We start from the raw sequence: 14,664 nt of genomic DNA on the forward strand, positions 1-14,664 counted from the left end.
TTTCATCAAGCGGGTTACCAAATTTTTTAAATCGAATTTTGTATTTCTCTTTTTCCTTGACTCGTTTGATTAGCTTTCTAGTGTACCAATGTGGATACTGATTACTTTTGATAGGTTTTAATGGTATACGTGTTTTAATAATATCCTTAATTACAGAATAGAAACATGACACCATGCCACTAACGCCTAAACTGTTGGAGAGTACTTCGGTCCAGGTAATCTTTTCAAGGTCACTATTGACCTGATCGTAATCGGCTGAAAAGAAATCTGGCCTCTTGCACCTCTTTGAGGTGACCAACTCCTCGACACCCAAGTCTACGGAGATTTCTAATGGGGGATGGTATTTGTCCAACTTACTTAAACATACCGAACAATTGATAACTTGCGTATTACCGACATTGCTAAGAACTAGGTCTAAGGTTTTATTAAAGGAGTTACGGACAACGTTGTGTTGCAACAAGTTGTTCTCGGACATGAAATCTATGAGACATGTACCTATAGGAGAGTTATAGTTCTCAGGCAATAAATTGCCCTGGGATGGTTTCCAGTTTAGCGCATGTATATTAAAGTCGCCAAGAATTAAAGTATGGTCTTGTTCTAGCATTGCAGCAGATGCTTGATCAGTGAATCTCTCTAGTACATCAAATCTGATTGGAGACGGCAATTACACATACTGTAAGTTATCTGATAGTCACCATTCTCCACGAGCAGGTCGACCATAGCCAGCTGTCCCCACTTGCACGCCACGTGCAGCGGCGTGATGTTGTGTTTGGCCGCGCGACCCGCGTCCGCTCCGGCTGCCAGCAGAGCCCTGGCCACTCCGACGTTCCCGTAGTGCGCGGCGATGTGCAGCGGAGTGAACCCGGACTTGGAGCATGCGTCCGGGTTGTGTTCGTTCTACAAGTTATACTCGTATTGTAATGTATACTATTTATATTATACTATCCCAAAAACTAGTTGATAAAATTCCTTCATTTGGAGTCTTGCCACCAAATAGTCACAAAGCGTGTATTTTTTTTTGGATTTTCGAAACTGTCGAACATCTCAGAAGCTCCTCCCGGCCTCCAAAGCCTGTTAAAAAGTCTTCCTTTAGGGTTCAGCATCTTATCAGTTCTGAAGTACCATTTCCATTACAACCATTATTTAAAATTAGTTGTTTTAAATTAAAATTGAATTGTAAATTGAAACATGGCAGAGGAGAACATACGAATACCTGATTTTAAGTGATCACCGCCACCCACATTCTCTCGCAACACCAGAGGAATCACAGGGGATCTAATTGGGGTCATCGACTCGTTCCAACACATCCATAAAATATAATTAAAGGCTTAGAATAATAACGCTTAGAACGTGAGTAGGCCCAAGCAAAATGAAGCAGTTTCAATGTGGTCGTTTATGACCACAAACGTTTCCCGCCGCGTCAGTGTCATTCTGTCAACTTCCAGGACAATCTGACAGGACTTTTTTTTTAAATAAAATAGGGCCGCGCGCATAATTAGAATTTCAACAATATGGATATCGTATCCGTGGTTCTCGAGAGTGCAGATAACGAATTTTGATGTCGATTTGCTATACAATTTCTCTCATACGTCGATAAAGAAGTTTCACTTCAAAAACATATCAATATTGTTGAAATCATAATTTAGCACGGCGGCCATCTTGTTTTTCTAAAATTCTCCCAAATTCGATCTCTGTACCTTAGAAACGATAACTAAATAAATAACAAAAACGTGTTGCAACGATAATTATATACGTGATGTTTTTATTAAATTCATAATTTATATTTTATTTCTTCTTTCTTATTACATATAATCTAATATTTCTTACAATTTACTGATTTAGAGAAATGTCTATTCACTTGCAACATTATTTGGTTGTCTGTGTGCGTGACGCTCACGCACACATGAATTATAATGTTACTTCTATATTGACTGGAACTATGAAGGAAACTATCGTTCTGAGCGTTATTATTCTATGATTAAAGGTGTCATCACATACCTCCAATAGGAGTGTGGCAGCCTTTACATCGTTCTTCTTGGCAGCAATGTGAAGTGCGGGTAGTCGCACCTTACCGCGCGTGTCCGATTCAAGCAGCTCAGCGACAACTCTATCATGTCCTTGTTGCATGGCCACTGCTAGTGGGGTAAAACCATCCTGAAATCATGATAAGATTTTAATATTAGTTTCTAAATCTATATTGGCTGAAGAGATTTAGTTTTTTTGAAAACAATAATCTCACAATGTCCACGGGGAGTGTTCCGAAGAGCTGTTTGATCTGATTCCTGCCGCCGAACTCCACAAATTAGGATATCATCCCCACCATCTCGATGTGTGGCGTGCCTCCACAGTGCGGTTTTCAAGGAATTTTCTTCCATGTTCAAAGCTAACTAAGCTGAGGAATGACCCTTTTGTGCGGTGTTTCCAGGATAATACAACATGGGTATAATGAAAAACGGCGCTCATACCTTTCTAAAAGGCCGGCTCCTGTAATTTCTATAGAAATAGTTAGTTACAAGAGAATTTGGGCAGCGGTGATCACTTTATATCAGGTGACTCGTACATTCGTTTGTTCTCCTATTCAAGTTCCATGTTTCTGATTATCAGCATGCTCCATCCGGCTCCGGTTTTCCTTCCTACTCTTGAAACTGCTTCTTGGCATAGTGCAACTCGCCTTGAAATACAACCTCCCTAGAGTCGGCAGAAAGTGAAAGCTCAAGGCAGTGTTTTCGTTTTAGATAACGGCAGAGTTTCTTCGTGATTTTATTGTTTTTCTTTATATTATAGGGGGCAAACGAGCAAGAGGCTCACATGCAGGGAAGTGGTGAGGCAACCGCCCATGGACATCGACAACAAAAGGGGTCAAGAGATGCGTTGCCGACCTTTAAGGTGGGAGTATGTTTTTTTCTGGAAGGTCCCTAGGTCGTATCGGTTCGGCCACTGGTATCCGAACAGCTCCTGCGAGAACTCTCCGTTATAGATGCGGTGCCGGTAGAAGACGCAGAGAGCAACTACATTTTTTGTGGCTAAGTTTTTCAAAGGCGTGGTATAATTGTAAATTAAATAATTCAAATTTTACCTCAATTTTTAACAAGTCGTCTGGTATAAGATTCCGTAGAATCTTGAGGAATTCGGTGAGGGTAATTCCCTATTGGACAAATAGGCTACAAAACTCACTTCAGTAGCCAGAGTTTGACTAGCCCCAGCAGCCAGGAGCATCTTGACGCAGCCGGCGTGGTTCTCCTGCGCTGCCATGTACAGTGGAGTGAAGCCTGCCGCTGATTGTGCGTCTGCTTTCGCACCAGCTGCCAGCAACGCTTTGGCGACAGATTCCTGCCCAGCGAGGCATGCTATGTGAAGTGCTGTGTTCCCTGAAATAAAAAGGAAACATATTATCAGAATATCTTTACTCAATAAACCTCGAGGATTACATTGAATCGTCACACAATAAACTCTTCAAACAAAAGTACAAAGTTGAATCCTTAATAATTATACTATTGCAGTATATTATACAAAACTAGTTTCAACTTTACACCGGTTATTGTCAAGCTAAGGTATTGTGAGATTGAGCGACACCTGGCCAAGCTACCTTGGCATTTATAAAATCAATTCATCAATCAATTATTATTATTTTTTAATATAAGATGTGAATTGACGGATTGATAGCTCTCGCACTTTTGATGGGAGTTTGTTGTAGAAAAGAACAGAGCTTCCCATGAAAGAAAGGTTAACTTTTTTGATTCGGTATTTTTAAATCAAAACTTTATTCTTGTATCTTGGATTAATGTTATGTATATCACTTTTTTCAGTAGATCTATATTTCTTTTCAAGTAATAGACGAATAAACGAGCGTGCGGCAAATTTAGTACCATATTTTTTTTCTTGTAATGTGTTTATACGATACAGTACAAGTCTGACAATCTTTTTTCACTTCAAATATATTCAAGTAAATTGTTTAATACGTTGAGGAAACGTATAATTTGGTTTGATATAAAATTAAACAGAAAATTTATTTTAATGTTGTTTCGGTTCTAATGATATTTATAAAATTATATAAACTTAACAAATCTATAATTAATATAATAAAATCGTTACAAAGGTAGAACTGTGCACTGAATATCTTTTTAAAAGAATACTTGCTGTGTGTTCTACAAACAATATAAATGTCCAGGGAAAAAAAACGATTCAAAAAAAAAAAACAAATTTTGCATAAATATCAACAAATGGTCGGATCAACATTGAGGCTAGATGACACGCTATTAGCATAGCGGAAATAAAAAATTCACGCGGATGACTAGCGCGTCAGAAATAGAAAAATAAATATTTTATGAAGAAACACTTCAACAGATTTCACTGGCATTACAAAAACAAAGACGATGATTATTTATTTTATTTTATTTATAAATACTTTAATAAAACGGCGCAAGCCAATAACAATATTAAAGTAAGAATTAATTACAAACTGTTTAGTTTGTAATTAATATGTTTATATTGCACAAATAATCCCTACTAATAACATTATAAATGTGAATGTAAGTTTGTTTGTTACGCTTTTACGCCGGAGCTACTGAAACGATTTTGAGGAAATTTGGTAGAGCGATAGACTACAGCTTGGGAAAGGACATAGGATACATTTTATACCGGAAAAATTCATTGTTCCTGCGGGATATGTGACATACTGAAATTTACGTCGATGAGCCATATCTATACCAATAGTAGGTTTAGTTTGCCATAGCAATCTTCCTCGAAATAAGATTCATATAAAATGTTGGTAATGGGAGTGAACACAGGGACCGGAACTGGAATAGGATATGAGATAATCTTCAATTCCGAACTTGCTAATTATTTTTAAAAACCCTTTAGCTACGCGGACGACGTAGCGGGCATCAGCTAGTAGTTAATAAATACAAAGTTTACTGTAAATAACTAACAATTAATTAACATCCAAATACCTTTCATCCATTCCTCTCACAAAAACGCAAACACTCTGTTAAAATCGTCTGCCATCCATCCGCAAATAAATCACAAGCAGGGTTGGCTTCAGGAAGAGCGTTGAGAGCAGAGAGAGACCTCGGTATATTTGAGTTGGTGCGAGCCACAGTACGATGTGTCGGGCTCGCGAACAATCTATGCGCTTCGACCGAGAACTTTTCACATAACTGTGAGCTGCTGTCGTTTTCGCCTAACCTCGTGGGAGTTGTAGCCTAATGTACAAAGAAGAAATTTTGTGGGATACTTATAGGGGTAGTATCCATGCATACGTTTGTAAAGGTACCTAAGAAAATCTTATTGTACCTTTTTGAAAAGGAGTACATAAGTACTTTCATGGGGATTCCACATACACATAGCTGTTTCTAGCTTGCTGCGCACTAAAGCACTAAATAAAAGCCTTATGACTGGTTCAGATGTGAAATCTTCAGAATTCCTCAAAAAAAAGCCTAAAATTCTATAGGATTCCTTGGCCAGAGTGGTAATATGATCATGGAAGGTTAACTTTCGATCCAATGTGACACCTAGGTCTTAGATAGTTTCTGGTCGAGATATCGAATCACCACCAATTTTATAATCAAACTCTATTGGGCACCACTTTCGACCGAAAGTCATGGCATAGCATTTGGACGTTTTAAATGCCATATGGTTCCTCAAGCTCCACTGGAACACAGGTTGCACATCATTTTGGAGTGCCATGCAATCTGAATCAGATTTGATCTCTTTGAAGAGTTTTAGTTCATCAGCATAAAAGAGACACCGAGAATTATCAAGCACATCTGGAAGATCATTTATCATTAAGAGAAACAGAAGAAGCCCCAGTATCGATCCCTGACTAACCCCATCGGTGCAAAGCCGATTATAATGTCACGAAAGAAACAATCACTCAGCATTTTTGGAATTGAGGTTAGGGACACCCCAACACCAATAATAATGTTCAGTGGATACCTATCAAGTACCACCCCTCAATTTTAAAACTCTGATGATCTTACTGGATAACTCCAGTTCCAGCGAGCTGCAGTTGTCGAGACATTTTTGGGAAATTACCTTTCTTTGTAGCTGCATCGACGGTGGCACCGCGTTTCAGCAACTCCTCTACAACCGAGATGTGGCCATCCTTTGCAGAAAGGTGTAGGGCATTTAATCCATTCTGAAAATTAAGACAACGCAATTTTAATCATACTTATTTATTTTATTATATGAAACGTTCACATTAGAAAAACTTTAAACTATTGTCATGGCGAAACTCAAGACATACTTATTCATTTACATACGAGTACACCGGGTAACTTAAAGCAGAATTTCTGGTAACAGGATCATCCTGCCACCACAAGTAGCGCCCGTTCACGAGCATTATGCATGGGCCAGCCATCGCCTCCCTCGATCATATTTTTAGGAAGGGAAAGACCTATCCCATGTCGCCGCCACAAGTAGCTGACATTAAAGCAAGCATGAAGAAGCCTGTCACGAGATAACCAAATAACAAAAATGTTCATCTACATATTATGCACTACTCACTAAATATCTTCACTTACAAAGTGACCATTTAGCTTAAATTTGCATAATATACCTAGTTCAAAGCTATTAATATTATATTTTTATTAAGGGTAATTCAATTCATACCTAAGCTGTCTAATCATCTAAATAATCCTTTAAATTGCAATAAGATTTTTCTATAAGTTTATGTTTAATACAGGCTTTGAATTTGTTGAGGGTCATTCTATTTCCATTATGTTTTCAGGAAGCTCAGGAACGTAACATCTAACACAAAGTGGGCATTAACAGTTTTATTTTGGTCTTAGTATTAATATTATGTTTTCCATACATCTATTGAACATATCCTAAATTTTCATATATTTATTGGTTAGAAATAGTAGTCATTTTAAATTCTCTTTTGAGATCAAAGCCACTATCCATGCCACGATCCTATACCATAAATTGCCCGAACAGCTCTTTTCTGCAGCACAAAAATAGAATGAATATCAGAAGCATTATATAATATACCATACGACATAATGCTGTGAAAGTAAGTAAAAAAACCAATCTTGCAGTGTCAATATCTGTAAGGGAACGAATCTTATATTATTTCAAGCTTTAAGTTGATGTTATTAACACTTGTTTAACATTACGTAAAGTAAATTTAATACACTTCGGTTTATTACCCTTCGATAATAAGTTATTGGCTTCAAATCAACGTAACACTTTAGTTAAAGCATTGTTAGCATCATCAAAACTTAATGGTGAAGTTTTCTGACTAATGCATCGGTTTCAGCACAGAAATTGAAATCCTTGTATAAATTACAAAAGAAGCCAAGCGTTTCACGAGACTCTTCCCAGGCTTCAAATATATTATGTATCAAGTCAACACCAGCATCGGTAGTTGAATCGTCCTGGGAAAATCCAAACTGTTTGGAGTGTAATGAATTATTATAGAAATTATTTAGTGTCAGTTTTGTATTTCCTGATATTTATTTGTACTTCTAAAAGATATTGATTAATTTTTGTACAAGGTTTTCAGTACTTATATGGATTTCTTTAGATAATCAACCTCGCAGCGATAAAAAGTATTAAGTAAATATTTATAAAATAGCTTTTTATCAAGAGTTACATACATTTATAGCCAATAACAAGACTACAAATGTGTAATAATACGAATGTTATTTGTGTTTATATCGTTAGTTACTGTGCACGTCAATACTTTATTTATTTAACCAATAAAGCCTTACAGAGTGACCTATTGCGATAGGGGCTTGACTAAAATTTAAGTATTTAAATGAATAAAATGATAACATCAACTTTACATTATACATCCCCATAGTGAAAGAGATAAAATTTTCATTTCAAGAAAATGTATGGCACGAATGACGCGTATATTATATGATACTAATTATTTTGAATTTATACATATTATTGCTTTTGAATTGCCAGAATGTATAGAAACCATTGCCCTTAACTCTCCCAGAAATAACCTGGTTCTTATTGATTTGCACCGTTGCTTTATTTATTTCACGAATGTATTAAAAATATCAAATCAGGTCCCGAGTCCTTTTCAGTAAAAGTACATCCCCTATCTGATCCCGGATATGAAGAATATCTGAGACTTTTCTCAATACTTACTAATAATATGGGTGTACCATATTAGCTCTATTAGTCTGTGGTTCAATTTGTATTCATTTCGTTAACGTCCGCCTTTGAAGTTGCTAGCCACACTTAAATATCGCCATTGGAAAAGTTTGGAATTGAATACCTGTCTCGTTGATCGAACTGACGTTCTTTAATGTTACACTAATACACTGTAATTGTTTACGTTACAAACAAAGCTACATTACAAAATTGCATTTCGCAGTATAATAATAGAATTGTCACAAACAATTTATCTACAGTTCAAAGCGAGCACGACACCCTAATGCCAATTAGATAGACACACTACTCCCGACTAAGTTCCTCAATTATAATCAGCGTCTCCACGTACTAGAAACTCTGGCTGTATCAAGGTCACAATCTACTAGATTGGAGAAAAAATTTCTACCCATTTTATATGAAAACTGAAGTCATTCATTTTCATTCAATTACAGCATATATGTGCCTTATTGTTCGCTGACTTTTTATTTATTTATTTATTACTTTTTGCATTCTGATAGTGACATGATCCAATTGCTGTAGAAATATTGGAACTTCTGAACAAAAACCAGAACATCTAGTTTTGGCAGCCATATCTTGACGTTAACCTAACATTGCCTAAAGAATTCTGAAGAGGCCTAAATAGGCAGAAATTTGAACGTGCAGGGACAAAGCTATGTTGCGGATGCATTATCAAGTCCCAGACAAAGTTTCTAATTTTTAATGAGTGACTAAAATCGTGTGTGGTCTAGCGTTGCTACTAAATTATCATCGCTATAAGTTAAAAAATATATATAAATAAATATTAGTTTTTTAAACTAATATTTATTAATTTGTTTGTTTGCGTAGGACAGGCGATTTCGCTTAACATCCGTCGCATCCCACTCTCCATAAATAACTTACCGAGTTACATGTGTTAATATCTTTGACCGCGCCCGACTCCAGTAAGTCCACCACGGTGTCCAACTGACCCGCACGCGCCGCGCGCAGAAACGCTGTGTTTGGGTCTATCTGTGAACAAATATATAAACGAATATTAGTTGGGTCACGAATAAAAGTTTACAAATAACGTCAAAAGTTTTTCTCATTAGAAGGGATAAACGGAAAGGTTTATTGACAAAGAGGCTTAGTATAGTACAGATAATATAAAGAAGATAATAATGCATGGTTATGTCTGGTCTGCGCAGGCCACCTGGAAGTGGATTATATTAAATTAAATAGGCTAGTAGTTACACGATTTAAAAGATGGGCTTGGAGTTTCTTATCAGTTCTTCTCCACATGTCAAAGCCCCTTTACGAACTACATCAGTTCGTTCAGCTTCATGACGTTTACCAATTGTTGTTGCAATATATTATGTTATTGTCACTCCCTATGGTAAATATAAATATTTCTATTTCAAGAAGCTCACGTGACAGAAAGTGGTGAACCGTTCATGGACATCCGCAACACCAAACGTTGCAGGCGTTTAAGCTGGGTATATGGTCTTAGTTTGAAGGTCCCTAAGTCGTATCAGTTGGGGAAAACTGAAGCCGACAATTGATTCCAGAAATTGGGCGAGGCAATAAGTTTCTCCCAAAACGCGCCGTTATAGAAAAACAGACGTCAATATGATGCAGGTGCAATTTCGAATATGGAGGAATTTATTGCAGTAAAACTATTACAACCCCAAATAAAGGCCTTTAACGCTCTAATCGTAGTTTCCACATTAAAAAATGGAGGAAATATGTATAATTTATTTTTTAGGTAATTAGTAACGATATTTAATAACAAATAAAAAAGATAATAGGTAAGATAAAAATATATTTAAAAAATATTATATATTATTTTAGTTGTCACTAGCATTAAACTAGGCCGGGCCTGTATTTTAATACTAGTTACTTCCAGATACATTGTTTTTTACAGATAACTTCAATACATAAAAGCGTATATAAGAATTTAACTTATGGAAAAAAAATATTTAACAGTTCTACGAGAAAATAAATAACATTTGTCTATCATATATGTATTTGTTGTTTACTGGTTAGTACTTGAGCGGTCAGTAATAAAATTGAGGGTATACTTAAAAACATTTGGGTTGACTACAAAGACTGTTGACTTGGGCTATTTTCATATAATAATATAGTAAGGTATTATTGATTGGGTTTATTTTGAACTTTTAAAAATATGCTATCTATCTAGATAATATGCAATTAGTCATATTTCGTAATGCGTGATTGAACATCATGCAGCGACTCGCTTCATTAGCTATTGTCGACAAATGCTACAATTGGATGATAATTAATATGCATACATATTAATTATAACTTCAATACTTTCTACATACATGTATACCTATTACACAACCTACTGCTTCAAGTAAATAAATATACTCGGTATTTGCCTTTGAATTCTGTCTCAACTAGGCCGAAACTGCTAATTACCTATATTTATATTGTACAAATAAAAAGGAAAAGGTATCTATAATATGAAAAATCTATGTCTATGGAGAACTTCATTAGTTTTTTCGGCACAAACCACAGTTTGACAGCTAATTGTTTTCTTAAGGCTATCAAACAGTTCATTTTAAGATCGGAAACGCTCTTGTGATTTCTCTGGAGTTATAAGAGCGTATAAGCCGCGGTGACCACATTTTATTTATGCAAGGGACGAGACTTTTCTACGCTCAGTATTCTTGAAAAACCCAAAAATTCAGAGTGCCACTACAATCATTGCGCTCGTCACCTTGAGACATAAGATGTCAAGTCCCATTTGTCCAGTAATATCACTAGCTACGGAGCACTTTAGACCGAAAAACAATAATGCAAATAATAAATAATAGGTACACATAACTACTTCACAGCAGAAAAAGGCGCCGTTGTGCGAGGAACTCCTTGCCCAGCTCAGCCACTTTGTGGAATCAATTACCGGCTGCAGTTATCCCTGGTGTTACGGATGTACACGGGGGCCTTCCCACTATCCGTCACGTGAGCCTCTTGCCCGTTTGCCCTCTCTTAAACATAAAGCGCGAGACGACAATTGTTTGGAAAACATAATTGTGCTTGGAAATACCGAAGGCAATAGATATCGCGGTCGTCTTCTAGATGTACTGACCGAATTAAAGACTTGTCATCCAAATTCTCCACAATTTTAAGAGACGCGCTGGACCGAATCCGGTGGAAGCTGATCATCCGTTCTAGATGCAATTTTAATGCTGACCACGATCCTCAGACACGAGGCACCGAGCCCGAAATGATATACAAAAATAGCTGTGTGATAACCAAACTGGAGATCAACGAGTCACCTCAAGATCGAAGTATATAGTTAAAAAACAAATCAAAAACAGACAAATAATACCGCTTTTTCCTTCGCAAATATCAGAAGCTTCGGAATGTTAGTCAATGACCTTGTATGTAACTAGCGTGTCTTCTAATACAAAAAGAGCTGAATTTTTTGTTAGCTCTTATATAAGATCTTAAAGAGTTTAAAGTATTTCACGTATAAAGAACTACGTATAGAATCTCGAGATATTGTATTTTATACAACGGGTACTTACTATTTAAAGGGGTTTACGCACTAGACATACACAAAGAATAGTATAAAATATTATAATTTAAATAAAAAGATAACACAAAATCCGAACTTTGCCAAAATAATTTAATAGAATAATATATGTATGCATTTATTATAATCGTATCAAAACATTTTATTGAATTGAATTTTAATTAGGCGTCATTTAACGGAACACCATGATTATCCAAATGTTGTGAGTTTTATTGAGCGTAAATTTAGTAAGTTATTAAATTAAGTTTTGTCTTTAAACGAGGCATTCTCAGGAGATGTTGACTCGCCAAATTCTGGCACGAGTCTCGTGGCTTTTGGATAAAATCGTAACAAATTAAAAACTAAACATATAACAATGTGTTTTGAAGGAATACTGTGTATCCTAAAAACAATACCGAAGCAAAGTAGGTAATTATATCTGGATGTGTATATGTCCGGGCAAAATATAAAACTACATAATAGATTGTTGGTTATAAGTGATAATAGTGATAATCCTATCCCGGGTTTCAATTATATATGCAATTATTTGTTGGTATTTTGGATTGAACAGGTTTTCAAGTTGTGGCTCCATCTATAGGACAGTAGGTCCTAATAGTTGATTCAGTTGGTAAGATTAAGGAACGCTCGGACGGAACCCGAGAGGCGCGGGTTCGTACCCCGCGTCTTTCATAAATTTTGGTACAAATTAAATTTACAAATCTTGCAATCTCAAATAATAAATATTAAAAAGACGTCGGGACTACATAATATACTACATGTACTATTCTTAATATTGTTCGATGTTGACTCTACGATGTTTACGCGAAGTTTTCTTTTCTTTATGATGCATTTTATTTTAATGGAATATTAGATTAATTATTAGCACCAGTGACATTCTATACATGGACATATCATTCGCACTCTGATAGCGGAACGGCAAAAGTGTGCTTAAAGACTATGTAAGCACAATTTTCTCTTCACTCGTTTGTTAACTGTAACTGTGCGAATCAAATTTAAACTATGTAAATATTTTACATTCTGCTTATTGACCAAGAATATTTAATCAACTGATGTAAATGTGGCAATATATAAATAGATCAAGCAGTCTATGATCAACACGAACCATTCGGCCATATTCAACACTAGAGCTACTCGAATTGTGATGATGATCAATGATCCAGATCCCTGTGAACGGCGGATCTAGATCACTTCACTTTGCGCTGAGACGTCGCTTCACTGTCGGTCTTTTCCCGCATTTATCACGGAGTTGGTTACGAAGAGCTGTTTAACCTGATTACTGTCGCCACACTGCACCTTTGCACTACACGCAGCAACCTTGAATATCATCCCAACCATCTGAATGTGTGGAGTTAGTTACTAAAACCGCACTGGTTTTAGTAACTTTCTTCCAGATACAACCAAACTATGGAATGAGCTTCCTTGTGCGGTGTTTCCACGACGATACGACACGGGTCCATGCTAGCATGACCAATGCTTTACAACCTCCGTCATTCAAAGTCTAGTGTACAAGGTCCCTTAAAGTTTTTTTTATTTCTCTCAACGTTCTCAAATTTCACGGTGAACTGTCGTGAAACGTGACCAAGTTTTTTGGTTAAAACCGCACGGTAGGAACTCTTAACAAACAATTATTTCTAATTGATACGCTCACAAAAAATAAAGTTCGTACTAGTTTAAAGATTAAATCAAGAGTTTGGGTAACAAGTACAACAAAAGTATAAGTAAGTATATTATGATAAGCTAAATCCGGCCATACACACATTTTGACTGATTTTTATCTATATTACTATTTATAGGTTGCAGCGCCATGTTGCGGCAATTTATAAGAACAGTCCGAAAAAAAAAGCGCAATGACAACATTCGGACAACCTGAAGATGTGTGTTCACCGCGGCCAAGTTGTCTTTTGTAACACCAGTGGAATCACAAGAGACCCAGAGGGTCGCCGACCTTATGTAGTGAAATAAACGTACAAATGAATTGGAAAACCGAAAATACATTGGTACGTGGCGGACGACGATCGAACAGGCACGTGGTGACAGTCAACAGTTCTACCTGTTGCGCCATAGACCCTTTTTTACCAATTTTGATGGTGATCAATTAAACATAGTAAGATTTGATGTGCTGAAACGTTCTCTACGACAAAGTGATTATTATGTCAACTCTCCAATGACGTACAATAAAAAACTAGCCTCGCCTATTAAAATTTCGTCAAAAACGTCCGAGCGACGTTTTATATACGTGTACACGTTAACTTATACAGATATAATTAATATATTCATTAACACCTTATTTAGTGGCAGTAAAATTCAAAGTGTATTGCATCTGTATATAATATAATATCATAATATTATATGTCTTCCGACGACCTTATTGTACACGGTAAAACTCAAATGAGTTTATGTATGTACAATAACTGTATTACCTATAATATGTAATTTGTTAATAGGAAATAAATAAATAAATACGCTGATCTAGCGTCGTTCGTCTATGGACGCGAACACGAGGCAAGAACATTTTGTTTTAGCAATTGAAGTGTAATTATTTAGCAAAATGTTTAAAACGTCAAGTTAGTCACATAGTTTCATTAATTTAAAGGGGCACGTACTTGAAATACGATACTCCATTCTACAAGTTTGGATATGCTGTAATTTGGACAGTTCTTCATGGAACACTTCGTCATTGCGTGGCGTTGTATTCAAAGCGCGGTCGCAACACAACTGAAGGAAACTCTGCCTAATAGACGCGTAGTCAAGAGTTTTGCCTCAGATAATTTTTGAGCGAGATTGTGAGTCTAGATGTTTATTGTACGTCGATGCAACTTAAAAATTGATTATTGTGTCATTATGAAAGTAAAGTTAATCGAAGTTAACTTGACAAAGCAACTGCTTGTCAAACTTAAGACAGTAACCGTTAAAGCTTTATCAGAAGCTGTCATATTAAATACAAGAGTAGAGCGCGCTAATTCGTTGCCGTTGCCATAAACTTTCCCTTTCCAGTTAGATTCAATAGATGAACGATA

General features: G+C 36.3%; 1 protein-coding gene across 2 annotated transcripts in view; it reads right to left on the reverse strand.

Annotated features, from left to right (window-relative positions):
* LOC126979682 (ankyrin-1-like) overlaps positions 1 to 14,664 on the reverse strand; it is a 244,618-nt gene that overhangs the window by 119,675 nt on the left and 110,279 nt on the right. For both annotated transcript variants that reach the window (XM_050829118.1, XM_050829117.1), the window contains exons 2-6: positions 9,010 to 9,117; positions 6,034 to 6,136; positions 3,175 to 3,368; positions 1,999 to 2,154; positions 696 to 897 (exon numbers count right to left, since the gene is read on the reverse strand). In XM_050829118.1, coding sequence (XP_050685075.1) covers positions 696 to 897; positions 1,999 to 2,154; positions 3,175 to 3,368; positions 6,034 to 6,136; positions 9,010 to 9,117 — 763 coding nt within the window. The remainder of the gene's footprint in view (positions 1 to 695; positions 898 to 1,998; positions 2,155 to 3,174; positions 3,369 to 6,033; positions 6,137 to 9,009; positions 9,118 to 14,664) is intronic.

The sequence above is a fragment of the Leptidea sinapis genome, chromosome 4, assembly GCF_905404315.1.
Source record: "Leptidea sinapis chromosome 4, ilLepSina1.1, whole genome shotgun sequence".
Lineage (NCBI taxonomy): Eukaryota > Metazoa > Arthropoda > Insecta > Lepidoptera > Pieridae > Leptidea > Leptidea sinapis.